The 19,855-nt window shown below is 43.1% G+C and overlaps 1 protein-coding gene and 1 long non-coding RNA gene across 13 annotated transcripts in view; one reads left to right on the forward strand and one right to left on the reverse strand.

The window, feature by feature from the left end:
• The window catches only part of PCSK5 (proprotein convertase subtilisin/kexin type 5), a 461,238-nt gene that overhangs the window by 285,686 nt on the left and 155,697 nt on the right, over nucleotides 1-19,855 (forward strand). For all 9 annotated transcript variants that reach the window (XM_023243354.2, XM_023243355.2, XM_023243356.2 and 6 more), the window contains 5 exons: nucleotides 2,863-3,006; nucleotides 7,577-7,679; nucleotides 8,951-9,144; nucleotides 14,927-15,011; nucleotides 19,546-19,643. In XM_023243354.2, coding sequence (XP_023099122.2) covers nucleotides 2,863-3,006; nucleotides 7,577-7,679; nucleotides 8,951-9,144; nucleotides 14,927-15,011; nucleotides 19,546-19,643 — 624 coding nt within the window. The remainder of the gene's footprint in view (nucleotides 1-2,862; nucleotides 3,007-7,576; nucleotides 7,680-8,950; nucleotides 9,145-14,926; nucleotides 15,012-19,545; nucleotides 19,644-19,855) is intronic.
• The window catches only part of LOC123381610, a 63,514-nt gene that overhangs the window by 3,770 nt on the left and 39,889 nt on the right, over nucleotides 1-19,855 (reverse strand). Inside the window, exons 3-8 of one of the 4 annotated variants that reach the window (XR_006588840.1) lie at nucleotides 17,460-18,169; nucleotides 15,437-15,545; nucleotides 14,493-14,594; nucleotides 13,014-13,116; nucleotides 6,632-6,723; nucleotides 4,467-5,868 (exon numbers count right to left, since the gene is read on the reverse strand). This is a non-coding gene — a long non-coding RNA (uncharacterized LOC123381610). Of the gene's footprint in view, nucleotides 1-4,466; nucleotides 6,724-13,013; nucleotides 13,117-14,492; nucleotides 14,598-15,436; nucleotides 15,546-17,459; nucleotides 18,170-19,855 lie in introns of those variants that run through there. The other 3 variants (XR_006588841.1, XR_006588839.1, XR_006588842.1) reach the window with 3 other exon arrangements.

Here is a 19,855-nt window from a genome sequence, read left to right on the forward strand (position 1 = left end):
TTGAATCCTACAACTTGAGTGAATTTGTTGATTAGTTCTAATAGTTTTTTGGTGGCGCCTCTACGGTTTGTCATATACAGTATCATGTCACGTGCAAACAGTGACATACTTCTTCCTTTCCGATTTGAATTCCCTTTCTTTCTCTTGACTAATTGTTCTGGCCAGGACTTCCAATACTCTGTTGACTAAAATTGGTAAGTGTCTCACTCCTGATCTTTATTATGCTTTTTATTTCCCCTACACACACTTTGTTGAGAGTTTTATCATAAATAGATGTCGAATTATGCTAATGCTTTTTCTGTACTTATGGAGATGATCGTATGATTTTTGTCGTTAAATTTGTTAATGTTGTGAATCACACTGATTGGTTTGTGACTGTTGAAACATTCTTGCATCCCTGGAATAAATTTCACTTGTTCATGCTGTATGATCCTTTGACTGTAATATTGAATTCAGTTTGCTAATATTTTGTTGAGGACTTTTTCATCGGTGTTCATCAGGGATTTACTTGTGGCATCCTTGTTTGGTTTTGGGATCAGGGTAATGCTAGGTCCATATAATGAGTTTGGAAATGTTCCTTTTCTTTTGGAGTTTAAGAAAGACTCGGATTCTTTAAATATTTGGTAGAATTGACCAGCGAAGATGTAGTTGTGGCCATTTCTTTGCTGGGAGGCTTTTTATTCCTGATTCAAGCTCGTTACTAGTAATTGGTCTGTTTAGACTTTCTGTTTCTTCATGATTCACTCTCGATGGGTTGTATACGTCTAGAAATGTATCCATTTCTTCTAGGTTGTTCACTTTGTTGGTGTGTGATTGTGGATAACGGTCTTTTATGATCCTTCATAGTTTTGCAGTTTTTATTTTTCTTTTAGTTATAACCTCTCCTCGTTCATTTCTGCTTTTGATTCTCTTCTTCTTGGCGAGCTTAAGTATAGATCTGTCGATTTTGTTTGCAATCTCTGTTACCTGCAAACAGAAGCACTGCTAGCCACCAGTGCCAGCAACCTAGAGGTGTCCCCTGGGAGGCAGCCACAAAAATGTGGGCGCCAGATGAGAGTACAGGTTCCTTCTGGGAGACATGAGTGAGCTGGAGCAAGGCTGAGGGACAGATCAAAGATGGCGCCCATCAGCGTCTGTCTTTGGAGAGTATTTCAGTAAGCCCTTGGCTGTATGTTAAATCGGATGTCTGCATCTTGCTTTGACTTTAAGGTAAACGAATAAGCCTCTTTAAGAGGAAGTCCGTGCTTTTCAATTTGCTGCTTCCGCACTGAGACTTGGAGTGGGTAGGTCCACATACGCAAGCTCTTTGTGAACTAGTCAGTTGACTATCGCCTTGTGGGTCTCAAGCCCTGTATACACTATATGTTTTGGGGGCTCTTCTCCGGTGCAGGTCTTAAAAATTGGGGTACCCGATAGGAGATTCAAACCTTTTGCTTCTTGGGGAGAAACCTGGGGCTTCGAGTCCCGATTGGGGGTCACAGTGCCAGGGGTGGGGCTTATTCCAAGATTGTGTCTCAACCACTCTTACCTGCTTTCACGTGACTTTTTTGTTTGCCTCCCGTGTAGCAGCCACTCAGCTAGTTTTAGTTTTTGTTTTCTTCTTCAGAGGAAATTGTTCCCTATGTAGCTGTAGATTCGGTGGGTCCAGGACCTTCCTACATTGTCTTCTTATCCTGGAACGCCCCAGATGGGTTTTAATAGCAGTCCATACGCTTGCTGCCTCTGGGAAAATTATCATTCTCTATGCCTGTTGCCTCATCTATATTTTGGGAATTTAAGTATCTACCTCCCAAATGTTGCAAACCCCGAATGAATTAAAACTTAATAGATGAGTTTTTATAGGCAGATCCCTGAAGTTTACCACTCTCAGGGCTGTGGTGGGACCCTTGCGCAAACCATAACCGGATTTTCTGTATTAGGCTAAGTTGGGGGGGACCTTCAGGAAGGTCCTGCTTCCTACCTGCATACTTGCACGTTTTTTAATTGTTTTGTCTTAATCATTTCTGCTTGTGGTTGATGCTTTTTTTTTTTTTAGGCGACTCTTAAGCTTAATGACCTGTAAGCAGTTCTTTTTTTCTTTAGCATTATAAAACTTGACGATTTAGTATTTTTTTAGTAAAAAAGTTAAGAAATCAACAGTAAGGACTAAGCCAAAACAAAATGTTCTTTGAGAGCCTTTGATGCAAAGGAGGTAAAACACTTGCCTTAGGTCTCCAGGCACCCTTGACTGTGAAATGCTTTACTACCCAACTGTCTACTAGAACATTCTGTGGGGGCGGAAGTTCTCTATTTGTGGTCACCGTTGTAGTGACCACTAGCCACATGTGCCTCTTGGGCACTGGAAATGCGGTATGACTGAGGAACTAAACTTTTCAATTTTAGCTAATTTAAATAGCCAATGGGTCTACGGGCTGTCACTGAACAGCTCAGGGTCTATAGCATAATAGGAATAGTGATGTATTCTTAAGATTAGAGGACTAATTCAGTCAGGTGGAACAAAGCCGTGGTTTTGCCTTCTTATTGGTAAACAAGCCAGATAAAACAATTTTAATTTCAAATAAGACATCCATACTTAGAAAAAGGCCTCTCTAAAATGTGCTCATTTCTCAGTCTTCTTATAAATGCTGATTAAATTAAGACGTATTCCATAGTTGCTGCTCAGTAAAATGTGCTATGTGAATTGGCTAAATCTGCAACTGATGGAAAATGTGTATTTCTAGCTGTACGCTCGATGCGATGTTCATATGAATATGCTTTTCACAGCTCTTCTACTGTTGCTTTCTCTTAGAGGAGAAGGAATGGAATTCTAAAGCTAAAGCGTGAATGTGTGATCATGCTCTGGTTTCATTATTGTTTCTCAAGGGAAGTTGAAAGAATGGTCTTTGGTCCTCTATGGCACCTCCGTGCAGCCCTACTCCCCAACGAACGAGTTTCCTAAGGTAGAACGTGTCCGTTATACCCGAGTCGAAGACCCCACCGAGGACTATGGTACAGAGGATTATGCAGGTGAGTTGGCTTCCAACAGAGACATGGGCTAAGGGAAGAAATCTCATGCATCATCCCGCCATGCAGAAATAAGCTTCAACCCATATTCTGGTATTTTCTTCCATGTTCTTTTCGATCCCCCAAATATGTGTGTATATTCAGATAGCTGGGGTTTTTTTTTTTTCCTTCAAAGCTAAAAGCACACTGTCTATAGTTTTCATATCTGTTTTCTTCCTCTTGTGGTTATTAAGAGCATATTTCCCTGTTGTCACGTATCCTCACAAGAAGTATTTAAAAGACAGCATAATAGCCCAGCCTCTGATTGCACTATATTTAATACGTAATCTGGGAGGTGCTGTTTGCCTAGAGTTTTGCACTGTTTGAAATAAGGCTTGGTTTTATCAGTCTTTGTTTAGAATAGAGTTCCGAGCATTACTGCATCAAAGGGAATAATCAGTTTGAGGGCTTGGACACATTTTGTCACATTCCTTTCCAGACAAGATGTACCAGTCTACGCTGTGACCAGCTGTGCGTTTATTACACTCATTCCTGCCAACAGTGAGCGGAAAGAAAAAAGTAAAGGAACAGGACATTTTTAAATTTTTATACCTTTGTTAGTAAATCTAAACATTTTTTCCTCTGTAGTTCTAGGAATTAAATACAACTGTATTTTGCCCATTTTTCTATTCAAAGGGGCAGCAATTTTGTGATCCATTTATAAGAACTCTATGTATGTTATTGTCCCTCACATAGTCTCATACAGTCGTTACCCCTTATCAGTGGTTTCATCCATGGTCAGGAAGCAGACGATCCCTTCATCTGATCTATCATCGGGTCTATAGGAGCTTAACGCTACATTACCATGCCCACACCACCTCACTTCGTCTCATCCTGTAGGTGTTTTATCATCCCCCTTTGTCACAAGAAGGAGGGTAAGTACCACACAAGATATTTTGAGACACTACATTCACATACTTTTATCACAGTATATTGATAGAATTGTTCTGTATTGTTAGTTTCTTACTGTGCCGTATTTATAAATGAAATGTCATCACAGATATGTATGTGTAGGAGAAAAACAGTATAGGGAGGGTTTGGTACTCTCCACGGTTTCCGGCATCCACTGGGGTCTTGGAATGGTATTCTCCACAAACTGGGGGAGGAACTACTCTATTTGCTGAAAACATCTTCCCAGTTAGTGCTGGCTTCCAAAATGTTGCTCTTGTGTTGTGTTGTTTCGACAGAAGAAGAAAATTGGAGGGTAGGGTTTATAGCTTCAGACCTCACTTGAGCTTTTTCTAAAAAGAAGCTTTAGTCTTTAAAGTCAACAAAATATTGGAGCGCCTGGGTGGCTCAGTCGGTTGAGCGTCTGACTTCAGCTCAGGTCACGATCGTGCGTTCTGTGAGTTCAACCCTCGCGTCGGGCTCTGTGCTGACAGCTCAGAGCCTGGAGCCCCCTTCAGATTCTGTGACTCCTTCTCTCTCTGCTCCCACCCCTCCACTCTCTGTCTCTCTCTCAAAAATAAACATTTCATTAACATTTTTTTTTTAATGAAATCCACAAAATATTCACACGCATTTTTTTTCTAAACTCTTATTTTAACACTTGGCCATGCATTCATCTGAAATTCATTCTGGCTTATGATATATAGTATGAAATAAAAATGTCTTTATTTGCCATATAGACAAACATTATTGACTGGGTTATCATCCCTTCTTTTACTCGTTTAGGCTCCCTTCCTTCATAACTATAGAAGAAATTCTTACACTGGGGTCTCTTCTGGTGTCCCTTTGTCTGATTTTTCAGTCTAGTAATTCTTAATCCAGTTGTATCCACACTAGGATTTATTATCTGTCGAACATCTCCTTGTTTGCATGGCAATTCTTAAATCCACCTATAAAGATCCCATTGGAATTTAATTTGAATTTATATGCGATCACATGATAATTGGTTTTTTTGGGGGAGGGGGGCTGGAGGGAGGAGAAATGTTTTTACAATATACAGTCTTTCCATCCAAACCACACCCCATGTCCCAGTTTACTAAAATCTTTTAATTTTATGTATTACTGTTCTTCTTAGTGTTATCCTATGTATTTTGCGGACTTGTTGCTATTATGATGGAAAAGATGCCTTTTTCCTAACTAGGATATGCTAGCATCTAGGAAACCTAGTGGCTATTGCATAGTTATATCTGACCATTCTGCTCAACTCTCTTATTAATTTACATATTTTAGAGTTCATTTTTCTGGGGCAGTTTAGGTATTGTGGCCATATCTGCAATTTTTTTTTTTCCTCCTTCAAGGTAGATCTCTGATTTCTGTCTTGTTGCATTGACGACCATTTATAGGAGCATTCAGTTCTCCTGGGACCGGCTATGATACTTAATGAACAAAGCTTCGCCTAAGAGAACTGTTTGTAAATAGCAATTTAATGTGCCTTTAGACGAGAATTGTTTTCTTTCTCTTGAGTTCTTTGAGATTCTTTTTCGAGATACTAAAGACAAAAGTACGTCATGAATTACCTTAACAGAATATCTTCAGTATGCCTGTGGTTCCTTTTATTCTAAAGAGGTAGTACCCCGGAGTCCATCATAAGTTTGAATAACTCAAACCAGTTGAGCTGACCAGAGCTCGATTGTGTTAGGTTTCGTCCTATTTTGTTTTGAGCTTGTAACGTTATTACTCACATTCTAACTAGCAAACCATTTCATCTTCTCTGATAGGAGAAAGGATACCCGGAAACGTAAACTGAGCATAATAATAACCCGTTGCTATATGCCTTATGCTCGGTTTCCAATTCAAATGTTGGTAATGTTAAAATTCTGAACAGTTACGTATCTTCATGGTTTTCCTCCTTACATCTCTAAAATGTCCACATTGGCACTTGGGAGAGAACAAAGACAATTATTTCTTTATTACCCTGCAAACGAAAATGCTAAACTGCATCTGGGACAGTTTAAGATTATAAGAGAAACAGCACAGCATGTGAACTTGCCATACAGAGCCCTTTGGCACGTATCAAGAGTAAGTTTGGGGGTGTTTTTTTTAATTGCAGAAATCATCTGGTGAAAATTTAGGGCCACCCAGGGTTCCTTTCCTTCAGAGCTGTGATTTTCACCTTCACGGAGAAGTCAGCCTGTCTAGAGGCACAGATGGCATTATCATAACCAGATCCCTGTAACGTTTCATCAAATTCCAGGGACCGTAGGACCCACAGCTGGCTGAACCTCAAGCCTTATACGACACAACAGAGACACCGCCTCCTCATGTATCATAGCAGATAGCTGAAATGTCCCTTAATTTAGAGGTCAGTTTTAAGGCTTGGGGGAAACAGAGATAAACAGCACTGTTAAATGACTCTTGTGATTAATCAGAAGTATATTTCAAAAGTCATCTCTAGGACCTCATTTTCTACCCTTGCATAGGAGACCTGGACAAGCCACCCTAGCTCTTGGAAAGGGTGTTTTCTCACCAGAAAAATGAGAGATTTTTCTCTGTGTCATGCCTCCCGGTTGCGACCATTTTATGTTTCAACTCAGTAACTGTAGAACACGGTCCCATCATGACTAAGGGAGATCAAGGTTCACCAGTAAATCCTTTTGATTAAAATAAATACGGTTCAGACATTTCTGCCATATCCACTTACTCTTTGTACATTGCACGCAGTATGTTTGTTGCTAGTTAGAATCATGTGACTTTTCAGCAGGAAAGAGCTTGAAGATTAGGGGACCAAATGTCCTAAAATACGGAGAACAAGGAAAAAGGGAGTTAGTTCAAGCAAGCAACGGGCCTATATGTAGCCCGTGTCATTAGAAAGCTTTTCATTAATTATAAAAATCTCCCTCTTTCTGGGGTTTTTCTCCTGCCTGGGCATTCTCATACCAAAGAACACGTCACGAGAGATCAGCAACCGTGATTCTGAGTCTGGAATTCTTTAAGCTCGCTTGCGTTGTTTAAAATTGATGTGTAGTTTTCTTTTGTTGAGCTGCCCACTGGCCTATGGGTAGGACGCAGTTTTAAATCTATTATCTGTGCCTCAAGTACCTGCTTTATAATCCAAGACCAGATACCGATAAGCTTGCACCAGATGCCATGATGACGTTTCTTGCTGGCTACGGTATCTCAGAGGTATTCAGTGGTCTTAATGACCTCGGGCAAGCCGGACGATCTCGTCCAGGCATTGAATAATAAACTTGCTTTCTTGGCTGTCAACAGCTGAGCTTCTCATTTTTCTATAAATCCGACGTTTTTATCATTATGCATATTTCATTGCAAACAGTTCTTTTCCACTTGCTCCAGTGGCATTGCTCATTGGAATTCTGAGATTTTTGTTATCTCCCACAAGGCAGCCATATGTGTTTTAAAGACCAGGCCGTGACTGGATTTACATTCTCGACACTTAGGTCATTGAGGTCCCCCCCCCCTCCCCCTGCCAAAAGCCAAGAGTTCATCTCTGGGCCGACAGCCGTCATCCACGTTATTCCTCCGTCTTAAAGAAACTCTCACGCACAAGTCTCATTTTATACCGCATGCAAACGGACCTGCTTTCAAACCACTGTTGCCAAGTGTTGTTTTCGATTTTTGTGCAAAGGTCCCTGCGACCCTGAGTGCAGTGAGGTTGGCTGTGACGGCCCCGGCCCGGACCACTGCAGTGACTGCTTGCATTACTACTACAAGCTGAAAAACAACACCAGGTAAGAACAGAGGCTGCGGCGGTCCCCCCCCCCCCCAGCATGCCCTGGGCATTCCCATGGGGGGGGGGGGGCGCCTGAACGGGACCTGTGATGTTCGGCCACCGGGGCCTGAGCACCGGCCCCCACCTGCTGGAGTAAATTCAAGATGCGGAAACGGATACTGCATCACAGAACATAAAGTGCACCTGTATGCTGTGCAGCTGCAGGTGCCTTTTCTCATATCTGGAAAGGGTGGCGGGGGGAAGGACTAGCTCTACACAGGACTGGCCTTCCCCTTTAGACCTTTCCATTCCCTGGATGTCTGACGCCACAGCTAAATGCGAAAATGCTGGCATACAACCAAACAGGTGCTTTCCCGGGGTCCCCACTGTGCAAGCCCTTGGCTTCTGCCTCAGGCTGTGCAGATGACGGTGCCGGCCCAGCAGAAGCCACGCCCTCCAGGCACCTCTCAGCCCCGCCCCCTTCTCCCTCCTCCTTCAGGGAAAACCGGGACTTGCATTTCAGCTATGCTGACACACCCAGACGCGTTCCAGTGCCTGTTTACATCCTTGCTGGAATTTAAATTCCTTAAAGGAAAGGCCCTTGGCCACCTCAGCACCTCTCATTATCATGACCAGCAAAATGCCTGACATCGGATTTGGAACTCCGTAAATATTTGTTGAAGGAGTAAAGCGCTGTCCTTCGACGATGGGCAAACGAAGAAGTTATTTTTTAAAGTTTATCATAACCAAGTTTAAATATATTTACGTTATCTTTTTTTAAGTTGAAAGTCATAATTTTCATTTGTGTTCATTTAAGATAAAAAGTGCAGATGGGCAGAAAAGAAGAAAACCCCTGTTAACATTTTCTCAACTATTCTTCCTGAGTTGGCTCGGTTGGTTACGCGTTATTTACGTTAATTTAGACGATAGCATACAACCGCTCCCTCTAGCACACGGGATCCATATGACACACAAAAACCGCACAAAACCACAAGTAACCCCTTATTAGCAGACTCCATTTCTAACCATCATCCCTTTGAAAGAGCTAGACCCGAACTGGAAGACATACCCTACTTGACGGACTTGGTATTGTGTGATTGCCTTGCTACTTCGGCACCCTACACGGGAAAAAGCTTCAACCCACAGAATTTGGCTCTTTGGGTATGGTGTTACCCTAATGGTTTCAAAAGGATTTAAAGACTGAGGACGGCTGTTGGCCGAGCACTTCTCAGAGTGCTAGGACTGAGTCTCTGATGATGGTCCCCTTCTTTTTATCATTGCACGATGCAGGATCTGTGTCTCCAGCTGCCCCCCTGGCCACTACCATGCTGACAAGAAGCGATGCAGGAAGTGTGCCCCCAACTGTGAGTCCTGCTTTGGGAGCCATGGTGACCAGTGTCTGTCCTGTAAATATGGATACTTCCTCAACGAAGAAATCAACAGCTGTGTTACCCACTGCCCCGATGGCTCATACCAGGACACCAGTGAGTAGATTGCAAATATTTGGGTTTCAGAGAGGAAATACAAGGTTTTCACTTGAGTGACATTAGGCGCGAAATCAAGGTTATATCAAACAGGATCTAACCAATTTTTTACGAGAACGTGTTAGAAGTGTAAAGGATGAATTTGTAACCATTTTTGTGCGAGCTGATTTATGTAAAAATGCTTGTAAGTGTCAGGGAGTCCTCAAGCCCTTCCCCAGATTCAGTGAATGGCCAGGAGGACCCATAAGACTTAGCGTATTTGGACTCATGAGTTCATCATTACAACTTATTACAGCAAAAAGGCACGAAGTCACGTCAGGAAGAGGTGCGGAGGACAGAGTCAGCAGAAAATGGCAAACGTGTCCAAGAGTTTTCTCCCAGGGAAGTCACCCAGGAGGCATTCAAATCCCCCGGCAACAATTTATTACAACCTGTGTGCAATGTAGGCTACCTGGGAACCTCCTTAGAGTCTCAGTGCCCAGGCTTGTGGTCATGAAGACACCCTCTCCCTGACCCATAACAAAACGCCAGACTCCTAGAAGGGAAGCAGATGTTCAGCATAAACCATATTGTTTGTACAGGTTAAGCACCACGCGCCACTCTTCTCAGGGAGGGTGCTAGAAACCCTCCTGAGATCCAAGGTCCCAGTTGGCCACGGGCCAACTTCAGCAGGCTTTCCAAGGAGAGCAGCCACGCCTGCTCTTTTCTCCACACTAACCGAAGGAACCAGGGCCCTGCAATACCAATGTGTGCTTTTCAGAAAGCTTAGAAAACATGACTTCCACGTGAATGTGGAATAGACACATGTCAAAGACAGCCAACGAGGAAACCTACAAAGTGACGAATGTTGTCGAAGACTATCAGGTATTGTCTCCAGTCCAACACAATCAGGTATTGTCCCTAGTCCACTAGTCAAGGCAAAATGAAATCTGTTTGCTGAGGTATAGGCAAAACTGATTGAGTCCCAAAGAGATCTGAGAAGAGAGAGTAGGAGGGTCCCGAACTCACCGTGTCTCTCAGCTACCCTGAAGTGTAAGCTACGTTTGTACGACCGGCTCTGAAAATGACCGGAAGCCTGGCAGAACAGACCTTCCACAGTTAATTGTCGACAGAAGGCCACCTCGAAAGGGGAGGAAGAATGGAGACGTGGGCAAAAACCAAACCCCTGGTGCCACTAACCCTACAAACAGGAGCGACATCACAAGCAAGGAGGAGCAAGAGGACCTGACCCCACACTAGGCACCCCCAGCATTGGGAAGATGAGTCCCCGTGGCCTCTGGCTCTGAAAACCAGCACATCTTAACTTCCATGGGACTTGGTTCCAGGAGAGTCTGAGGGCAATAGGAAACTGAGTCCCCATCCTTAAAGCTCCAGCATACGAAATGACTCAGCCAAGACAGCACAGAAGCAGCAGTTTGGAAAGTGCCTGGGGTATACATGAAGGAGATGTATTGACTAATCTATCCTGAAGGGGCAGGATGTAGAGAATATTGCTCTAGAAAAGAAAGTGCTGGTGGGTCCCATTCCTCTCCCCCTCCCCCCCCCAGCCCTAGATAACTGGATGTTTGTGAGAGGTAGCATTAACTCTCTCCATCTACTTTGCTATAGCACTGGGTGCCCTTCCCCATCCAACCCAACTCAGCCGTCCTCCCTTCAGAGTGGCTCCTGCCTCACCAGACCCGCTCGGAGGGTGCCCCTCCAAAATGACTCATGCCCTGGAGAGGGAGGAGATCAACCCACGTAACGGCACACTTTCATTTCCTGTCGTGGAGCCTCAGAGCTTTCAGTGTACCTATACCTGTGGCCGAGGGAATAATTTCAGACAGGTAGGCTCACTGCTGGCCCAACTCACCAAGCCTGCGGCTGCTATAGATAGGCCTCTGGAGAGCACGTGGGGCAAATGCTACCCCGGGCACTCCATAGCAGGCAAAGCGGATCACTGCAGCTGGCTAGGCTGAAGGCAGTTGCGACTCAGCCACAACAGGGGTGCATACAGCCCACACCGAGGACACCCTTGTTCTGGTGACCAGGAGGAATTACACTGTAGGGCACCACAGGACCACTTCTACACAGGCCACTACTTTCAGGACCAGGAGACATAGCTGACTGTCCTCCTACATTAAAAACACACGCAGAGAGTTAGAAAAAAATGAGACAGAGGAATATGTCCCACGTGGGAAAAAAAAAAAAAAAAGATAAATCACAGTGAAAGAGCTAAATGAAGTGGAAGTAAGCAATATGCCTGACAAAGAATTCAAAGTAATGATCACTGAGATACTTGAGAAGAGCAGAGGATCTTAACAAGAAAGAACCAGCCAGAGCTAAAGAATAACTGAAATAAAAACACACTAAATGGAATCAACAACAGATTAGAAGATGCAGAAGAACAGATCAGTGACATGGAAGACAGGGTAATAGAAAACAACCAAGCTGTCTTCAGCAAGTGGTGCTGGGAAAACTGGACAGCGACATGCAGAAGAACGAACGTGGACCACTTTCTTACACCAGACCCAAAAATAAACTCAAAATGGATGAAAGACCCAAGTGTAAGACAGGAAGCCATCAACATCCTCGAGAAGAAAGCAGGCAAAAACCTCCTTGACCTTGGCCTCAGCAACTTCTTACTCAACACATCTCTGGAGGCAAGGGAAACAAAAGCAAAAATGAACTATTGGGCCCTCACTAAAATAAAAACCTTCTGCACAGCGAAGGAAACAATCAGCAAAACTAAAAGGCAACCGACAGACTAGGAGAAGATATCTGCAAACGACATATCAGATAAAGGGTTAGTATCCAAAATTTATAAAGAACTTCTCCAACTCAACACCAAAAAACAAAAAATTCAGTGAAGAAATGGGCAAAAGACATGAATAGACACTTCTTCAAAGAAGACATCCAGATGGCCAACCGACACATGAAAAAATGCTCAACATCACTCATCATCAGGGAAATACAAATCAAAATCACAATGAGATCCCACCTCACACCTGTCAGAATGGCTAACGTTAACAACTCAGGCGACAGCAGATGTTGGCGAGGATGTGGAGAATGCAAGCTGGGGCAGCCACTCTGGAAAACAGTATGGAGGTTCCTCAAAAAGTTAAAAATAGGACTAGCCTACAACTCAGCAATTGCACTACTAGGTGTTTATCCAAGGGATACAGGTGTGCTGTTTCGAAGGGGCATATGCACCTCAGTGTTTATAGCAGCCCTATCAACAATAGCCAACGTATGGAAAGAGCCCAAATGTCCATCGATGGATGAATGGATAAAGAAGATGTGATATCTATATACAATGGAGTCTTACTCGGCAATCAAAAAGAATGAAATCTTGCCGTTTGCAACTACATGGATGGAACTAGAGGGTATTATGCTAAGAGAAATTAAAGAAGGGCAAATATCATATGACTTCACTCATGAGGACTTTAAGACACAGCACAGATGAACATAAGGGAAGCAAAAATAATATCAAAACAGAGGGGCACAAAACATAAGAGACTCTTAAATCTGGAGAACAGAGGATTACTAGAGGGCCTGTGGGAGGGGGGATGGGCTAAACAGGTAAGGGGCATTAAGGAATCTACTCCTGAAATCATTATTGCACTATATGCTAACTAATTTGGATAGAAATTTAAAAATAAATTAATAAAATAAATTAATACAAATACATATATACATATTTTTTTAAATAATTTCCAACCTAGCAATACAACTAGAATTGGGGGGAGGGAGAGCTAATTTTTGCAAATTTACCAAACAAAAATCTGTAAATTAACATGTAACTTCATAGCATTTGGGCCCTAAGCCATCATCATTAGGAAACAAAGATCTATTACCTGGAGAATTAAGTGATCCTTGGGCACACCTACCTTTTAACGTTCTGGTATGGCCCGGAGTTCTTAGTAATTTGTCCTAACAATTGTGTCACACCAGGATACATGACGACACTGGCATTTTCTGTTTCCGCACAACCTAAGAACGAAGAACACCCAAGTTTAAATGAGCAAGAGTTGTCTTTACAAAATCAGGCAAGAATTTGGAGGTGGCTACTGTTGCTTCTTAAGAAGTCAGAGTCCCTTGATTCAAAGGCAGGCATTTTTCCATAAGGCAGATGGGGTCTCTAAGTTACCCTACAGAACAGTGGGTAGGGATTTCCTTGTAGTTTTTATCCCCCACCAGATTTGGAACATGAGCTTGCAACCTGATAGAGAAGGGAAAAATAAGAGAATAAGAGTGAGGAGGGGGGCTGAGGGATCCACAGAAATAAACAGTATTTCTTGAAGAAAAAATTCAAAATTCTATCAAGACGACGGAGTCTTGGGAAAGAAATTTGGTTCCAGGTGATCTATTATAGGATCAAGATAATTGAGTGTCCATTGCTTTCCCAGAGCCTGGGAGGTATATAATTAAGGAAGGCCGTTCAAACAATTTGCTGATATGAGTGGTCTCTGTATCTCTCTCCTTTTTGTAATTGGCTTTTGTTATATTTTCCTCCTGTAATGAGTCTGTTTACATAAAACAGTGATCAGGTATGATCATGACTAGTAATAATTATTGCCAACACATTTACAGCGCTTTCAAGTTCATATAGTTCCCTTGAGGCATTTCATTAACCCCTCAAGAAAGCTGAGAGGTCAGCATTGTTGTCGTGTTTCTTCAACAAATGGAAGAAGAGAGATCCTGAGCTTGCCCGCTGGAAATGCTAAAACCAGAATTCACATCGAGGTTGACATCGTGATGGAGAGACTATATGAAGACTACCAGAAGATTGTATTTCATGGCAGGGGGTTCAGAGTTGAGAAAGAGGGGTTGGACCTCCAGGAGGTCCTTCTGGGAATCCATTGAAGCGGTGTTTCTCTGTGGAACCTGGAACAAACACCAACATCTAAAGAGGAGACGGAGGCAAAGAATCTTACGAACAAAGCTTCCTTCAATCCTGCATCTATCTATCTGTGGTTAATCCACTTGCATCTCAGAGAAAGTATCAAGTCTCCAGAAGACTTTTGCTTCAAGTTAACGGCCTTAACTTAGTGGAACAAATCACCATGTCACTAGAGAATAAACATGCATTCGCCATTTTTTCCAATGGGAATCTGTCTTTGGTATTAAATAGGAAAGCCAAATATATTTCTATTCTCCAGAATATAGATACATCTGAACTATAATAGCATATCATATATTTTGATATTTTCACAGCCACCATAAAGTACAAGACACTCCTCTAGACAGCACAAGAAATAAATCATCAACCCTACAATCTTAAATGTAGATTCCCTTTTCTTACATTTTTATCAGAGTAGTCCTAAAAGTTGGGAGCATGGCAGGGGTGGGTCGAGGGGGTGGTCTACCTTTCCATTCCACGGCCACAAACACTGCTTCTCCACCCTTCTATACCGGTGTTGCCCAATGTCTTTGTCAGTATGATCTTCATTGCCCGAAGTCAGGAAACCCTGCTTGGGAAAGAGAGAAAGAGGAAGGGGAAAATGCCAATATACTATTCAACGAAGAATGAAAAGGGCTGTAGCTCTCTTGTCTGCAAAATGGTAGAGATGTGTAGTATTTTCCAGCGCTGCGGTTCCTACCTCTGTTTACTTGGCTGAGAAGTGATAGCAAATGCTGAGGGTAGGGCTTGTCCTGAAATTTTCTGCTCAAGGCCACGTAGGTATATTATTGCGCACATTAGCAAACTTTAGAACATCTCCGCCTTTTCTGGGATCCATGTGACCAACTGATTTATAACCTTGTTACTTTTGTGTGTCTGTGTGTGTCTTTTTGTTCACAGAGAAAAGTCTTTGCCGGAAATGCAGTGAGAATTGCAAGACGTGCACAGAATTTCACAATTGCACAGAATGCAGGGATGGGTTAAGGTGAGAGACCGAAGGATCTCGGCAAGTCCCACAGCCCAAGGAGCTTCTCAGTATAAATAAAATATGCAAATAAATAATCCTCCTGCCATCACCCTCTTGACTCCCATTCAAACACTTGATTGCTATTTGCATTATCTTTACCATTATATGTGAAAAATTGGATGCCATCTTGGCTGAGGAAGGTTTATACACCAAATAAAATCCTCTTCAGAAAAGATGGCTCAGATACAACAAAATAAAAATGGCTATTTGAGAGGCTCTCTTCGTGCTTCTTGACCGGCAGCGTGCCCGTCAAGGATTACTGTGTGGGTAATACCAATGAATTATATTTAATCCTCCTGATTCATTCCTTTGATGGTCCGAAACTATTCCCTTATCTTTATTATTTCTCTCCGTATAGCCAATCATTCTCTTATCTTAAGTACCTCAGGCTTGGTTCCATTATGCTCTGGTATGCACATTGATTTAACACCTGGAGAGGTTTTTCTTGACTGGATGACTTCGCTCATTGCCAAAGCCAGATAGCGATAGGTTCTGCAAGAGAACAAGCACACAGCAAAAATGAACTAGGTGGCCTCTTGACATCCACAGAGAAGGTCAGACCATCCTCTGCTGGGTGAGGAGTTGGACTCTGAGCGTATAGGGCGCTAGAAACCTGCCACACCGGATCTCTCTTAAGTGTTGAGAATTCCTGTCTCCACCTTTGATTGGCGAGGTGAACTGGGCAGGCCCCAGGCAGGTGATTCTTTACAATAATGAATATCAGAATGTCGTTTTTGCTCAGATTGTCTGTGGCCTTTTTTTTTTTTTTTTTCATACACGCATTCGGTACTGATTTGATTTCCTTTTCACCTCCAGCCTTTCAGTCTTGGGGTGCCTGGGTGGCTCAGTCGGCTAAGTGGCCAGCTTCAGCTCAGGTCATGATCTCCCAGCTTGTGGGTTCGAGCCCCGCGTCAGGCTTTGTGCTGACAGCTAGTAGCTCAGAGCCTGGAGCCTGCTTCAGATTCTGTGCCTCCCTCTCTCCCTGCTCCTCCCCCCTCCTACCTCCCCTGCTCATGCTCGCGCTCTCTCTCTCTCTCTCAAAAGTAAATAAACATTTTAAAAAATTAGTTTTTAAATTTTCTTTAAAAAGACTTTCGGTCTTAATAAATATCAGTCTAGACAGCCCCCAAATTTTTGGAGAAAGAGCAGATCAGTATAATAAAAAGGAGAGAAGATGACAGATGTGGGCCAAAGCCTTCCTATTAATCAGCTATGGGATCGTGGTCAAGTCACTAAGGCATTCTGAACTTCAGTTTTGTCCTCTAGAAAATGAGAAACCAACCCCTACATTGCTGGATTATGACAGGATTAATTGCGATAACATTTACAAAGTACCTATTTCAATATGGGACACATACTCGGTCCGTGAAAAATAAAAGGTTGTTTAAGATTAGTTTCTAGAGAGGTGCCTGAGTGACTCCATCGATCAAGTGTCCAACTTTGGCTCGGGTCATGCGCTCAAGGCTGGTGAGTTCCAGCCCCGTGTCAGGCTCTGTGCTGACAGCTCAGTCTGGAGCCTGCCCTGCTTGGGATTCTGTTTCTCTGTGTGGCTCTCTGCCCCTTCCCTGCTTGTGCTCTGTTTCTCTCTGTCTCCCTAAATAAATAAGTAAAATAAAATAATTTCTATACAACTGACCATTGCACAACTCAGGGGTAGGGGCACCAACCCCCATCCCATGCAGTTGAAAATCACACATAATTTTAACTCCTTTCTTTTTCTTGTAAAATTTATTCTGAGAGAGAGAGTGAGAGGGGAGGGGCAGAGAGAGAGAGGTTGAGAGAGAGAGAATCCCAAGCAGGGCAGCTCCGTCCGCGTGGAGCCCGACACAGGGCTCGATCTCATGAACCGTGAGATCATGACCTGAGCCAAAATCAAGAGTCAGACATTTAACCGACTGAGCCACCCGGGAGTCCCAACTCTTTAACGTACTCTTAACTACATAACTACTAGCAGCCTATTCTTGGCCATAAGTCTCACAAATAACCGTCAATCAACACATATTTTGTGTTACATATATACTGTAGTCTTACAAAAAGTAAGCCTACAGAAAAGAAAATGTTAAGAAAAGTCTAAGCTAAATACATTTATAGTACTGTCATTTATCCAAAAACTCTACGTATAAGTGGACTCATGCAATTCAAACCTGTGTTTTCGAGGGTCAGCTGTGTTTCTCTGGGAACATTTTAGAGAGTTCGTAACCGGCACTCTCCAACAGAAATATGAGAGCCGTATATGTTAATTTTATATATGGCAGGAGCCACATTAAAAGAAGCAAAAAGATACGGGTGAAAGCTAAAACAATATTAACTGAATATATCCAAAATATTATCATTTCCACATGTAATCAGTATAAAAGACTCAGAGAGATACTTCACATTCTTTTTTGTCGCTATACCCAATCTTACCTGGTGGGCATTTTACCCCTAAAGCAGGTCCCACGTCTCAACATGGACAGTAATTTTTTTTTTTTATATATGAGCAGTATGTGATCTGCGTTTAGATTTGACAGAATTTAGTCGAAGTAGATTTTCTAGAGCCACGTCGTTCCAAACTTAGAATTTTGCCGATAGCTGAACCAAGTGCCAGCGTGTAAAATGTAGACTGAAATTAATCACGACTGAAATTAAATTAATTAAAACCACGTAACGCTTAGAATCCCAGTCGTTGGCCACACTGGCCACATATCAAGTGCTCAGGAGCCACGGGTGCCGGAAAAGCACGCGGGACAGCAGAGTCCTGAGCTGGCCGCTTTATCACAGGAAGAACCCAGGCGATCACAGCCCCGGCTGGTCAGCCAAGCCACCGCTGTATGCTGAAAGCTGCAGAAAGCTTCAGGATGCTCAATGCCTGCTCTCTGTTGCACGACCCACTTAAGCTCATTTCTTCCTCACACAGGGAAGCCTGTGTCTCATGCTGAATAAATGCCAACCTCAGAAGGAATGTCCTTTATTAGAAAAGCTGGACGGCTCTTTTTTTCTAAGCTTTGATAAGTGTTTTGGTGGTCCTCCCACAAAAGGATCCGTCGGATGCAACGTTCTTTTCTTCCGGTTCTCCAGAAAGGGAAGGGATTTTCTTTCACTGGCTTTTTAAAACGTCTCTCCCCGGCCAGTAAGATCTGTGAATGAGAGTCCACATTCAGTTACGCTGCCCTCTGTCTCCTTGAACCTGCCTGCCTTTGCCTCGGAGGCTTTGAGGCTTGATCGTTTTGCCTCAAGAGACCTGTAAAATTGTAAATCGTGGCTAAGCAACAAACACAGAAAAATACGTATGCATACAGCACCGGAAGGAAGTGGATTAAAATGTTAACAGGACTGTTTGGGATCCTTTTTCATCTATGTTTGTTCTTTCCAAATTTATTAAGCATAGGGAAAAATCAATTTTACTTTTCCAAGTTAGTATGATGCAAATACAAAGAAAGCACAGTCGAATAAGATGTGAACTGGAGAATGTAAAGCGTCTAAGGGGATAAAAAACCATATGACCCTGTTGCTTAGATACCCATCTTCTAGTATCTTCTATTTGGTGACATAGCATTACAAACCCTAATGTATAGTTCTAATCACACTATTCAGTGAGCAATATTTGTATATTAAATGTCATAAATTACGTTTTAAGAACCAACCTGTAGACCATAGAAACTATCATAACTGATAGAAATTAGAAGGGAGAAAACAATATGCATTCCCCATTCAACATTCTGGCAATTTAATAGATTCTAAGAGTGCTGAGTAGAGAAAAATACGGTACGGATCACACCTGGAAACAATAATATAACTAAGAAAAGTTGGGGTGTTTGGAGAATCTGCAGTATAGGGAGGTCATTTTACTAAATTATTCATTAGAATTTAAAAGAAATCAAGAAAGAGGCAAAGTATGTTCAAGTTGTGTTGTTTTGATGAGAACCAGTAGAAGAACTAAACAATCAGAAACGAATACAAAAATAGCTACCCCTGGCCGTGTGGACTGGCCAGAGATCATCGCGCCCTTTTATTCAGTTGCAATTCATTGTACCATCAGTGCAGATGGGCTGCAGGGCTCGAACTCACGAGTTGTGAGATCCTGACCCGAGCCGAAATCAAGAGTCGGACGCTTACCTGCCTGAGCCACCCGGGCGTCTCTACAAACCAGCTTTTGGATTTATGATGTAGCAGGTCTGGGCATCAAAGCTGTCAGACGCATTGTTCGGCAGTGAGTTTTGCCAGTAAAATATTTTTAAGAACATCCGGGCTGCAAGTTGTGGAGCAAAGAAGGAAAGTGTCAGCCCAGTCTGACAATTAAGAAAATTGTCCCCAGAACTTGCAGCACGTGTAGAGGCTACAGACCTCAGTATAGGCACCGGGAGGGGAGAAGAGCAGGGTACAGGCTATTTCCCCTGCTTTGAAGCTTTGCTTTTCTTGGGGGTCCGGGGTGGGGGGGGGGGACTGTATTTGTTGTGTATGGAGCTGGGGAGTCCGCCTGGGTGCCTTGATCACAGCGTCTGTGTGTCTCCAGCCTGCAGGGATCACAGTGTTCCATCACCTGTGAAGACGGGCAGTACTTCAATGGCCAGGACTGTCAGCCGTGTCACCGCTTCTGTGCCACCTGTGCAGGTACTTGTCCCCCCCCCCCCCACCCCCCCGGCTTTTCGTTCACTCCTCGGGCTCTGGTTGAACTCTTACTGATTTGTTCTCAGCCATCACTCATACACGCCCACTGGCTGGCTGTAAAGTAAACGCTGGAGAAGCGTGTTCTCTTCCAGCACGCCTGCATATATTGTCACGGCAAGTTCTCATCTGCCTTCCGCCCTCCTGGAGACACTTAA

This window comes from Felis catus, chromosome D4 (genome assembly GCF_018350175.1).
Source record: "Felis catus isolate Fca126 chromosome D4, F.catus_Fca126_mat1.0, whole genome shotgun sequence".
NCBI lineage: Eukaryota > Metazoa > Chordata > Mammalia > Carnivora > Felidae > Felis > Felis catus.